A 12,882-nucleotide genomic window follows, 5' to 3' on the forward strand; every position below is an offset into this window, starting at 1 on the left:
AGGCCAGTTCTCGGAATCGTGGCAGCTCATGTCATGAGTACAGTCTGGTCATCCTGTAATTAATTTCTCCACCTGGTGTTTTGGAATCTGTAAGACAACTCACAGGATATGGCTCAGAATATTGTCTATAGCCCTTGAGAAAGAACTAAAGATTCTTGACTATGCTTAATGACTGCATTATTACTATTTAGTCTCCTTTGACTGTTTTCCTTTGTTTCTGCATTTCTCACTTCTCTGATTAAACTTATCCTTTGGCTAAAGTTTTCCACACACATAGGGCAGGCAGAGGACATGGTAGGGGGAGACAAGGACCATAGGTCCTGCTCTGTTTCACCGTGACATGAGGCTGTCACCTACATTGTGTGACCTGCTCATAAGTTGTCCCGTAAGTGAGGCTCTCTCCCTGTTCTCAACTGGTCCTCACGACTATTCTTTGAGGAAAGAAGGGAGGTGTTATAATTCGCATCTTACAGATGAGGAGACCAAAGTCACACCTAGAGCTGGGTCTGGAATCCAGGTCTCCTGATTCACAGGGTAATGTTCTTGTCATCATTACATTTCCTGGTACCTAGAGACAGCTTTCCATCCAGCACCACTTCTTGAGCGCCCTCTATCCCGACCCACTCTTCTCCCACAGCTGAGCTCCAAGGGAGGATCCAAAAAAGACAGAGATGCAGTCTTCCTCCAAATGGTATTTCTATGGCCAGGTCACATGACTAGGCTCTGGCCTTGATTTCTTGATTAAGGCCAAAGGCACTAGAGCACCACCCATGATCAGATGGGCTGAGAGGAACCGTATGAGTAAAAGCACATCAGCACAAGTGTTTTCACAGCCTGGGAACGTCTGCTACTAGGCCACCTCCACCACCAGGACACCACTATCCTGAATATCAACTCTGGACATCCTTAACCGGATCATTGGCCAAATGTTTTCTACCATCTGCTCACCTCAGACTGTATGAGCTCACCTGCATTAGTTCTGGGATGTGAAATTTTATGTGTCAGCTTGGAGAGGTTCTAGTGCCCAGATGTTCCGTCAACCCCTAGTCTAGACGATGCTGTGAGGGTCTTTTGTAGATGCGATGAACATCTATGATCAGTTGATGTCAAGTAAAGGAGATGACCCTTGATAATGTGGGTGGCCTCATCCAATCAATGAAAGGCCTTGAGAGCAAAAGCAGGTTTCCCAAAGCAAAGGGAATTCTGTATCAAGGCTATAACATAGAAATCTTGAGTTTCCAGCCTGCCTTACAGATTTGGGACCTACCAGCTCCTGCAATCACGGGAGCCAATTCCTTAAAATAACTCAGGTAGCACTACTGTTAAAGAATCCACTTACCAATGCAAGCAAAGCAAGAAACGCAATTTGATCCCTGAGTCGGGAAGATCCCCGAGAGTAGGAAATAGCAACCCACTCCAGTATTCTTGCCTGGGAAATCCCATGGACAGAGGGGAGCCTGGTGGGCTACAATCCACGGGGTCACAAAGAGTCAGACATGACTGAGCGCGCGCACACACACACACACACACACACACACACACACACACACACACATCCTCCTGGTTCTCTCTGTCTCTCTGGAGAGCCTAACCCACACGATTCCCCTGTCTGATCAAGGTTCCTCCCCTCTCCCTGCCTCTTTACTGAGGCACTAGTGTGTCACACAGCTGCTCAGATCTAATTTCTAACAGGGGGCCAAGCTGAGTAAAAATTGAGTGCTGGTGTGAACAGCTCACACTAAGCAGAACTGACGGTTTATGCATTTATTCAACAAATATTTACTTGCATTCTATGTGTGCAGCAGAATGCTTAGAAAGCATAAAAAAGTGAGCTGGGGAGAGGACAATCCTGAATCGATTAAACTGGGGGAGACCTGGTTGAACAAGTCTGAGATGAACTGTGCAGAGTCTGAAACAAAAGAGGTTGTCAGGAACAGCTAATACCAAAGGGGAGCCCAGCAGAGTTCACCATGAGTGCCACAGTCTAAAATTATTATACATAGAGAAGCTCTCTCTGATGTAATAAGTGTTAAGTTGATGAAATTAAAGTTGAATACTGGGTGTTTATTATTTTGTAAATTTTCTCTAACTGATAGTTCTCTGTGAGCAAAAATATGATTCATTTAATGTAATTTATAATCTATAATGACCCAGTCTCTTAGCTCTATATCCAAGGTCACCTGAGTTGTGAGTGATAGTTACCAAAAAACTGAGCATCTGGTGAAAATCAAACCTGTGTGCAAAAGTGAAAATAATTAACACAAGGTATAAATGCCTGGTTAGAAATTCTTCAGAACCTTTCAAAATAACAGGTGGTGGCAGGTATATCTCAAGTCTAAAGATAATCAGAAGTAATTTGTGCCCTTCCAGCAATCTCAGATTATCTAGGTTCTTTCTCAAACGTGGATCATCACAAGTTGATTGTGGGCATTTTCCCTCTTCCCAACCTTGGGGTATAATCTATTTCTGCCAGGCATATCCAGGATCAGAATCAGAAGACTGTTTTGCTCTTTTGATCTCTACTCCCCGCCACTCAGAGGCTGGCTTTGGCATTTGTTATTGTCAATCTCTCCTGCTTATTAAAACCCCCTCTCTGTTCCTAGCATCCGCATCACCATTTCCTCCTGCTGTGCTTCCTGTCTCTCTGATTATTGCCTTCTTTACCATTTCTGTTGATTCTTCTCTCTCTGTTTGCCACTGAAATGTCTGTGGTCCTTTTCTATTCTCACTCTCCCAATTCTCTGCCTGGTTAATCTCACCTGCTCCCAAATCTATAAATCTAACCCTGACTGCTCTCTTGAATTCCGGAAGCATATTTTAAATACATTACTAAGTCATCTCCAGACTTCCCAGGTGGCTCAGTGATAAAGAATCCGCCTGCCAATGTGGGAGCCTTGGGGGACGCAGGTTCGATCCCTGAGTCAGGAAGATCCCTGGAGGAGGCAACGACAACACTCCAGTATCATTGCCAGAATAATACTATGGACAGAGGAGCCTGACAGGCTATAGTCCACGGAGTCAGGAAGAGTCAGACTTGACTGAGCAACTGAGCACACCCAAGAAATCTCCACATGGATATCTCACAGGCACCTCAAAAAGAGTGACACAACCAAACTGCATTTGGTATATTCCTCCCTCCTCCCCTCTGCCCCATCTCAGGTCAGAACATCTCCATCCAGCCACCTGAGTCGCCCTGCACTTGTCTTTCCTCGAGTGTCCGTTTGGTCCACTCACATCCTAAACAATCTTCATATATACTGTCGCTTCTTGCTCACCCTGCCTTGGTTCAAGCTCTCCTCATCTCTAACATCAACTGCTGCATTCCAGTGGCCTGCATCCTCCTTGAACGCAGGTGTTTCTTTTCTTTTTATTTTTTAGGCTTTTAAAAAGTACTTTATTTATTTTTATTTTTGGCTGTGCTGGGTCTTCGTTGCTGCACGTGGGCTTTCTCTAGTGTGCAGGTTCCTGTTGCGGTGGCTCCTCTTGTGGAATACAGGCTCTAGGGCACTCAAGCTTCAGTAGTTGCAGCACACAGGCCCAGTAATTGTGTTGCATGGGCTTATTTGCCCCGAGGCATGTGGAATCTTTCTGGAGCAGGGATCATCGAATCCGTGCCTCCTGCATTGGCAGGCAGATTCTTTACTGAGCCACCTGGGAAGCCCCAATATCATATGGTATTAGACTATACATTTTTATAGTATGATTTTTGGTATGGAAAATGACATCATCCTAAACATGCAGCATTTACTTGAAAAGTATAGAAGGAAGAAAGGAAAGGGGGGGAAGAAGTGTGAGGGATCTTGTAATTCTGTGAGCAATGAGCACCACTTCCCTTTGTGGCTCAGGGCCAAGCATCACTGACTCCCAGGAACCTGGCTTCTGTCGGGAGGTCCAGTATTCTAGGCAGCAGGATGAGTGACCCAAATTGATTTCTTCTTTTTCTTTCTGGCCTTTACCCTGTTGGTCTTGAGAACAAAAAGCGAGTGGAAGCAGTTGCTGGGGCAGCTCAGATCCATCTTCGGGTCAGGCTTGCCATAGCTGCCACCTGAACCCCTTACTCCCTCCCGCCCTGATGCCTGCACATCCCACAGACAACAAAGCACCCTCCTGAGAAGGCCTCAGAACCCCTGACCCAGGCCAGATGAGCTCCTAGGCCATACAGAGAGGGCCCAGCCTTTAGAATCTGGAGTGTCCCCTGGTACTCCACAGATGGGAGTCCAATGACTGGGGACATCAGAAGTTCAGGACTCTCTTCATTTCCTTGGCATATTAGCTCATTTCTTATTGAGAAGTTCAGTATGTAGCATAGCAGTATAACCCCAAGGGCATTTTGCAGTCCAGGGGGTTTCATAGAATTGTGTATTTTGTAGTCCAGAGTTTTATAGAATTGATGCATACTATAAGCTCCCAAATATCTGTGAATGGAAGGGAGAAGAGCACAGAAAATCAAAAACATTCATATTGGGTGTTAGAGTATGTCAGGTAGTTTTCTTTCTCTCTTATTTTTCTACAGCAGCAATTTGCCTAATGATGTTTTGCTCAGATTAATATTAAAGTAAGTTTGTATGCCTCAAGCACACACTGACTGTTGGAGCAAGGCCTCACCAGAGCATGCCAGAAGCCAACCTGGGGTTTGACATTTGGCACATAGAGCCCCCAAATGGATAATCAAGTTTAAAAAATTCAGCATCGATGTATTCAAGGAGGTTGGGTGCATGTCCAGGATATTTGCATGTTGACTGACATCGTCTGATGCCTCGTTATTCATGAAGCACTTTCACATAACAATCTCTGGTTTACTACAGCAACCCCCCGAGGCAGACAGTAGAATTCTCGTTTCACACAGAAGGATTCTGAGGTCAGTGATGGCCAGTGGTGCAGGGGAAAGAAGAAAGATGGTGCAATGGTGGGAGTGGCACAGAACCCAGGTTTTCAGTCTCCAGGTCCATATACTTCCAATGATCTATCTTTATGGTATAGTACGGATATTTCCTTGTGTCAAGGACAAGTGTTAGGTGATCTTTCAAGATCCTTTCTAATCTGATAATACTATCTATGATCCCATATAGTGTCCCGAACCAGCCAGAGCATCTAAGGCTCCTTTGAAAATGTGAGTTAGTGAGATTTCCCTGGTGGTCCAGTAGGTTATGAATCTGCCTGCCCATGCAGGAGACACAGGTTCGATCCCTGGTCTGGAAACTAAGATCCCACATGGCTCAGGGCAACTAAGCCCATGAGCCACAACTACTGAGCCTGCAGGCCACAACTGAAGAGTAGCTGCAACTCGCCACAGCAAAAGAAAGCCCACATGCCCCAACCGAGTGCCCATGTGCCACAACAAGGACCATCAAAAATAGGTAGGTAAATAAATGAGTTTTTAGAAAATATGAGTTAATTATTTTCCCCTGCAATGTCCTGCTCCATCTTTGAATGACAAATGTGAAAGTTTGACACTTTATTCTTTTTCTCTTCTTAACCCTTGGCAAGAATCTTCTCTCTAAAGAAAAGTAAAAAAAAAAAAAAAGAAGCAAACCGTGATTAAATTAAAAATGAGCAAGAAATAAATGTCAACGTTAAATTAACACCTGGGTTTTTTTCTGGATGTATTAGTTGTTTTTCAAGAAGGTCTGTTTCATCTCAGAAAGACTGTCTAGGAAAATGGAGAATAATACTTAGTAAACCAATGAATCATTTCTAATACTGCTTAATACTTTGTTATAAGAAAATAGAAAATGAATAAAGTTCTATTCCTCAAAACTAAATAACCTGATAGCCCATATAATGGAAGTGTGGTTCTCTGGATGTATAATCACGTTAATATTGGTTACTGGATGTATAATCACGTTAATATTGGTTACTTATAGAGTGCTCCTCTCTCAAGAAGCTCAAGGATTTTATCAACGTTACTATAGTAATTCTCACATCCCCACTTCATGTTGATTGTGGTGTTCCGCTTTCTGGAAGAAGAAAACAGCATCCAGAGAAGCAGAGTGGTTCACCTAAGATCACTCAGAAAGTCAAGGTCAGGACCAAGTTAGAACTTAGGTCTTCTTGTGCCAGATTTCCAATCAGCAAAGTGAAAATAGATATACCAGCATCTGGATTATAAAGGCAACAACCCCATCTGGGTGTTTTAAGTGAAGAGGAATTAATTGCTTACTTCTTTTTCCCTCTTAGAGTCAGAGGTGGGAAGTGTGTGCTAAACCAAAATATCAAGACAGTCCACTGCAGACACATTGAGGGAGTTATCCATGGGTTCCTGGGGGGGACCAAGAATCACCTCCTTCTGCTTCTTCCAGAAGGATTCATGGAGACTGCGTCTGTCTTATCTGTTTCTTCAGCCCTAAAGAGTGTTTTATTGACCACTGACGACAATTGGTAGTGAAAAGAAACCTCTGTTTGAATGGCCATTTAGTTCTACAGACTGGCAAGACCACATGGAGGACAGGATGAGCCTTTGTCATTGGTTCTGCTGGAGAGGGAAGAAGGTTCTGCTGGAGGAAGAGAAGAAAGAGCTCTTTCTTCCTTCAGGGAAGGAAGAGCATTGATGTCACAAGTCTGTGTGTCAGGAAATGGTGACGAAGGTGCCCAGCCCTCACACAGACACAGGAGAGCCCGCTGCACATCTGAGCCACTCTGTCTTGACTTCTTTGGGAAGGCTGAGGTGGAACTGAGTTCCAAAGCTTGCAATTACCGACTTCTAAGAGCCAGCCTTCCAGAAGAGAGCCTGGTATTACCCTAATCACTTCCCGGGGGAGCCCTGGGGAAACCCTCATGATTTATGTATTATAACCCACAGAAACTCTAGGAGTTATAGAAAGGGAATGTGGCCAGATGGAGTTCTCCCTCCAAGCATCTTTAGCATGTGCTACTACAGGACAGAAAATTGGTTTCTTGTCCATGAGGGAGGACTATAAAAGGAAGTTCCCTCTTTCATCTTACACCATCTTCCCCGCCTCACTCACGCATGGCTACCATTAGACAGTTGTTCAGTCGCTAAGTCGTGCCCGATTCTTTGAGACCCCATGGACTGTAGCCCGCCAGGCTCCTCTGTCCGTGGGATTTCCCAGTCTAGAGCACTGGAGTGGGTTGCCATGCCCTCCTCCAGGGGATCTTTCCCACCCAGGGATCGAACCTGTGTCTCCTGCATTGGCAGGTGGATTCTTTACCTCTGAGCCACGAGGGAAGCCCATCAGACAGAGAGGGAGCCAACACTTATATAGCACTTACTGGGTGTTAAAACAATGCGTGAGGTAGGTTTTATGATTACCCCCATGTTACAGAAGAAGACATGGAGACCTAGAGAGCTTACATAACTTGCCCAGGATCCCATAATTGTATATGGTACAGCCAGGATTCAGTCCTGGGCAGGCTGACTCCAGAGTCTGCGTGTTAATTCATTACCTGTCCTGCACTACCTGGCCCTAATGTCCTTAAGCATTTGGCTCCAGACTCTGGGCAAGCAATTGCTTTCTTCCTATAATGTCATTTCTTCCAGTAAATGTGGAATGAAGTATCAGCGAGTTTATGGATTTTTTTAAGGATAAGAGGAATTTTCACCAGGCAAGAGGAGATTAGTTCCACTCTGTAACTCCGTGAACAGCTCCACTGCTGACATTCAAAGGGCCTCACCACTCAGGGATTGTAGTCATTTGGTGACCAGCCCCGTCTCGCTCACCATCTGACAGCATCCATGATGCTGGCTCTGATGTGGTCAGTCTGAAGCACAGTACAAAAATCAAGGAACCATTTCCCATTTTGGTGCCATCTAATTTGCAGCCCCATTTATAGGGCTTGGCCTGTCCTAGACATTTGGGGCATAGACTCTGTATCACCAACTATCTACCTTCAAAGTGATTGTCTTCACCAGAAGGAACAGGCCCAAAGTGTAGTCAACAGAGACATGTATAAATCAATAACAGAGTCCCCATAAAGGATGGTTTGTTGTTGTTCACTCACTCAGTCATGTCCGATTCTTTTCGACCCCATGGACTGCAGCACACCAGGCTTCCCTGTCCATCACCAACTCCCAGAGCTTGCTCAAACGCATGTCCATTGAATTGGTGATGCTATCCAACCATCTCGTCCTCTGTCGATCCCTTCTCCCGCCTTCAATCTTTCCCAACATCAGGGTCTTTTCCAGTGAGTCAGTTCTTCGCATCAGGTGGCCAAAGTACTGGAGTTTCCGCTTCAGCGTCAGTCCTTCCAATGAATATTCAGGGTTGATTTCCTTTAGGATTGACTGGGTTGATCTCCTTGCTGTCCAAGGGACTCTCAAGAGTCTTAAATGATGATTGGTATAAATAAATAATGTTCAGAGTAGTTTAAGAGGGTGAGATCGAGTAGGCTGGGATTCTGTTGGCATTGGGGAGAAGGCGTGGGATTAATTAGGGAGTTTATTGAACCAAATTGTAAAGATAAAATGGAGAGGAAGATGCGGTACAGCTGCCGTTTGAAAGAAGGAGAGCACAGTATCCCTATGGCACAGCTTGACAAACGAGCACCAGAGAAATTGAAACCATCACCAGTGATGTGAGCACAGCACTTAACCTCCCTGGGTCCCATTTCTTCCATCTGTCAATATGGAGAACTGAGTACTGAAATCCAAAGAACATAGTGAAGCAATTTGTATTCTTCTGAAGAAAAGCGTCACCATCGTATATCCATATATCCGTTGGGTTAAGGAAAACCTAGTATTAGGAAGAAATGCCAGTGGCATGTGACACCTGATCTACCCCAAGCACCAGTAACTCAGATGTCTGTTGGGAAGGAAGCAATCGAAAGCATCCAGGTAGAAAAAACAGGGAGGCGTTCAGAGCCTTGCAAGTAACATACTTCTCTTTGGCATCATAAAAACAGCTTGGGCTCAGTCCAAGCCTAGTCTGTGCAAGCCCAGACCCACATCTCAAATGACTGCCCATTCCTTGCTCTTCTGGTTGGCGTCAGTCAATCACACATGGAATCAGATGTTGCCTTGCCAATGTGACTGATATATTTCCAGGGGAGCTCTGTTTATGTCTTGATCCTTGTTTGTGTGATGCTCTGTTTTATAACTTAAGTTTCCAGGAATTTTTCCCATGGCTGTGCATCATTTCTTATCACCCATAACCAAATATGGCAGCTTTAAATAGTGCTGTCATTTTCCTCAATTTCATTCGTTGTGATATAATCAGGTATAGATTTCTGACATTGAGCGTCTAATGGGGTTTCAGATTCAGAGAGCAACAATGAAAGAATATTTTTCTCCTGGATATCTCTCAGTTGGGAGACACAGAGTGGAGTAGTCATGAGTGACAGGTGTAGAATTCATGTATGTTTGCCCAGAGAAGCTCCAGGGGATAGAAGGACCCCAGGAGTGGCCCAAGCTAGTGATTTTCTGCAGCAGGTATGTAGACGTAATGAGCATCTTCATCCCCTTCTGGACTCAGTCTGTATCTTCCTGCATCTGCACTGGCTCTTAGGATGATGATGACGGCATGGTTAGTCTGTGACGGACACGGGAATGACTAACGGGGGACTCCAATTTTGCTGTCTTGAGTCCTTCTTCCTGTTAGACAATTTACATAGTGATAGGACCATACATACTCAAATGGTCTTCTCCCTATTTCTCTCCTGTTCCCCTGGTCACTGGGATTTGTCCCTCAGCTGTTTTATTTTCCCCGTCACCTCAGTGTTCTCTGCAGCTCAACATGAACACACATGAGGCAGAGAAATTGCAGTTGCTATCAGAGGGCAGTTCCCTGGTCTAAGCCACACTGGGAGAGAAATCCAATTTCAGACCACCCCAGGGGTCACTGTCACACTGATGAAGAACTTCAAGATCCAAGAACCAGTGCCCCACTGGCAGAGGGTAAGCTTTGACTTCTTCACTCTGTACGCTCTGGACTGTGTCCCCAGTGGGAGAATAAAATTATACTCCCAAGTGCTTTGGGAATTTGTCTATTGGCTCACTGGGAAGAGATGGAGAACTCACCAGAAGAGCAGTTGAAAATCACCCACGATTGGGGTTTGTGCAAATACAATGGGACCTTGCAGCATTGTCTGCCCTGCTCTTTAGATGCCGCCTTGGGAGCAGCTGTTGTTACCTGCAGTTTCTCAGCATGATCTCATGGTCTGGCTGTCCTTGGATAACAAAAGCCCAGAAAGCTGATTGAGATCAGCTCAGTATTGGCTTAGATAGCTCCCCTTGTTGTCTCTGGGAACCCCAGTGCAAAATGACATACCTTGATATTGACAATAGGTTGTGCCATGACTGATATGTCCTTGAACTTGGAAGTTTACCTGTTCATAGCACCACTGAGCTTAATACTGGTTTTCTACCCTATCCATGGACCTCCTAGATTCCTGTAACCATAAAATCATATCATTTTTTATTTAGAATGGTCTTTAGGGAGCATCTGTTCCAATGGTTTCATAGTAAGTGGAAGAAGCAAGCCTGGTTCAAGACCAGGGCAGCAGTGGGACCTGCAGAGAGGGACCCTGTCTTGAGCGAACAGCCACCACTCAGCTCCAGCTGGTTGAGAATTAGGCCCAATGTGGCCAGATCATCCATTTTTTTAAGCCAGAAATCTGGATTTTTCTGTGAAACGTCCTAGTCACTTCATGTTGACAGCTTATCAAAATGAGTAAGCACTACAGGTCAACAAACAAGTGGTCTGTGGGCTGCAGGTCACCAGGGTATCACCTTTGATCTAGATCAGCTCCAGTGGAGTCTGGAGAGGGGTGTACACTTGCCTGAGACCACACTGCTAAAGACTGGGAGCAGACTCTGAAATTCCTTCCTTCTCATTCCATCTCACTTTCCTGCAGAAAATGCCCCCCACCAGAGTGTGGTCCCCAGCTTTCTGGCTGGTTCCTGGCTCCATCCTTTGGCTTCCATGACTCTGCCTGGCCTGGGAACAACCATGTTTTTCTGCAGTATCGTGGGCTGCATCAGATGCTCTGGGCTTTGTGTCAGCAAGCATGCATTTGAGTACCAGTTCTTCCACTGATGAGCCGTCTAACCTTGGACACATTTCTTGAATGCCCTAGAATGCTTTGATTTCTTTCCTAATACAATGAAAATAAGAATCTGGGTGCTTCACAGCACCCAGTTTGAGGTTTACATGAGAAGGTCTCACTGTATGTGAGATCACCCTGCAAACCAAAAAACAAGGATGCCTGTCGAGTTAGCATCCTCGTTAGAAAGACGTGAGTGGCAGAGAGGGGGCTACATGTCCTCGGACATCAACAGCTCAAAGGTGCTTCAGAGCCCATCCACGCTGCCCCTGGAGGACATAGGGACACGTATAAGGGTCACTGAGGGCTGTTCTGTTGCCCAGCACAGAGCCTCCTTCATCCTAGGAAGTGATGAGGCCCTGGGCCGTCCTTTAGTTTCATCAACTGAGATAAGGGCTGCTTATGTTTCAGAGCAGACGCCTCTACACCTTCAGCCCTTGTGTGATTTAAACCAATCACCCAAGACAGTGCAGTCTGGGGCCATTCCCAGCTCACCACCCTCTCTGCCCTCCCCTGCCCAAGGGCCATGCTGACTGAATGCTACATGAATCTGTTTTCTGTCTCCATTTCCAGGGACGCAGACCCGGCTATTTCTCCTTCCTGGACCCATTTTCTCCGGGCGTCTGGCTCTTCATGCTTCTAGCCTATCTGGCCGTCAGCTGCGTCCTCTTCCTCGTGGCTCGGTACTGGCTTCTCCCCTTCCCTGTCCTCACACCGCCACCTCGTGTCCACCTCTGGGAACTGCACGGGCGGGGGTGGGAAGCAGGAGGCGGCGGGTGGAGAAGACCTTGGTGCCAAACCAGAGGAATGGGAGACTCAGGACCCGAGCCACTCGGCCCGGCTGTCAGCCCAGCACTGCCCATCCATCCATCTACGTGCCCGTCCCCTGATATGCACAACACAGACAGGCGAGCTTGTCCGAATTTGTGCCCCTTGCCTCTTACCGCTCTCGTTCCCCAGTCTCCAGCCCCCTGCCTTGGGAGAAAGAGGAGGGAAGGAAGGTGGTGGGAAGATTACTCTGATTACGTGCCCTGCCTTTGGCTGCCCTGGCATCTGTCCTCGCCAGGACCTGCCACAAAGTGCTGAGTGACAGGAAATAGAACCTGCAAATCTGGAATGGGGAACCGGCAGCCTTGGTGACACAGGCAAGGGAGACGGCCTCCTCTGCAGAGGGCCTGGCCCTTCCCCAGCCTGGGTCTTTCTGTGAAAACACAGCTGCCTTGTTGAATGGGGACCGTGCAGGGTGGCTGGCAGCAGCAGGGCAGGATGGAGAGCTGCATTGGCAAGTAACGATGAGTAGAGACACATGGTCCAGATCGGGGGTCGGGGAGGACAAGAACCTCCCGCCGCATCTCCCTGGACGTGAGAGAGTGTCCCTGAGCCCAGGAAGAAGCCGAGGAGCATCCCAGGAGGATGCACAGAGAGGGTCATTTCTCTCTAAGGCTAAGTTGGACCAGCCTGAGCTTCCGGAGAGCCCACTTACTATCCAGAGGCAGAGCAAGCTCCCGTGGCTCAGGGTCATTCATGCAGATCCCTGCTTCCTGCTCAGAGCTCAGCTGATCACCCCAGAGGAGCCAAGACCCACTCAAAGTGAGAATCTAAAGGGCTGACAGTGGCTCTGGTCCAGCTGTCTGCTCTCTTCTGCCTCGGGGCTACAGGGGCAGCACTGGACTATTCTGTAGTGAACGGTCTACCTCTATGGGGTGGGGTCTTCCCCAGAAGCACGTCTACTCATTGCTCAAGGGGAGCCTGTGCTCCCTCCAGCTAGAAGATGGAACCCCCAGAAGGGAGGTGATGTGTGTATAATTATGGGTGATTTGCATCATTGTACAGAGGAGAACAGGCTTCCCTGGTGGCTCAGATGGTAAAGGATCCTCTGCCTGC

General features: G+C 46.8%; 1 protein-coding gene across 5 annotated transcripts in view; it reads left to right on the plus strand.

The window, feature by feature from the left end:
- The window catches only part of GRIK4 (glutamate ionotropic receptor kainate type subunit 4), a 492,838-nt gene that overhangs the window by 447,184 nt on the left and 32,772 nt on the right, over positions 1–12,882 (plus strand). For all 5 annotated transcript variants that reach the window (XM_081541612.1, XM_081541613.1, XM_081541610.1 and 2 more), the window contains one exon: positions 11,572–11,681. In XM_081541612.1, coding sequence (XP_081397738.1) covers positions 11,572–11,681 — 110 coding nt within the window. The remainder of the gene's footprint in view (positions 1–11,571; positions 11,682–12,882) is intronic.

The sequence above is a fragment of the Giraffa tippelskirchi genome, chromosome 11, assembly GCF_054371585.1.
Source record: "Giraffa tippelskirchi isolate mGirTip1 chromosome 11, T2T-mGirTip1v1.2.pri, whole genome shotgun sequence".
NCBI lineage: Eukaryota > Metazoa > Chordata > Mammalia > Artiodactyla > Giraffidae > Giraffa > Giraffa tippelskirchi.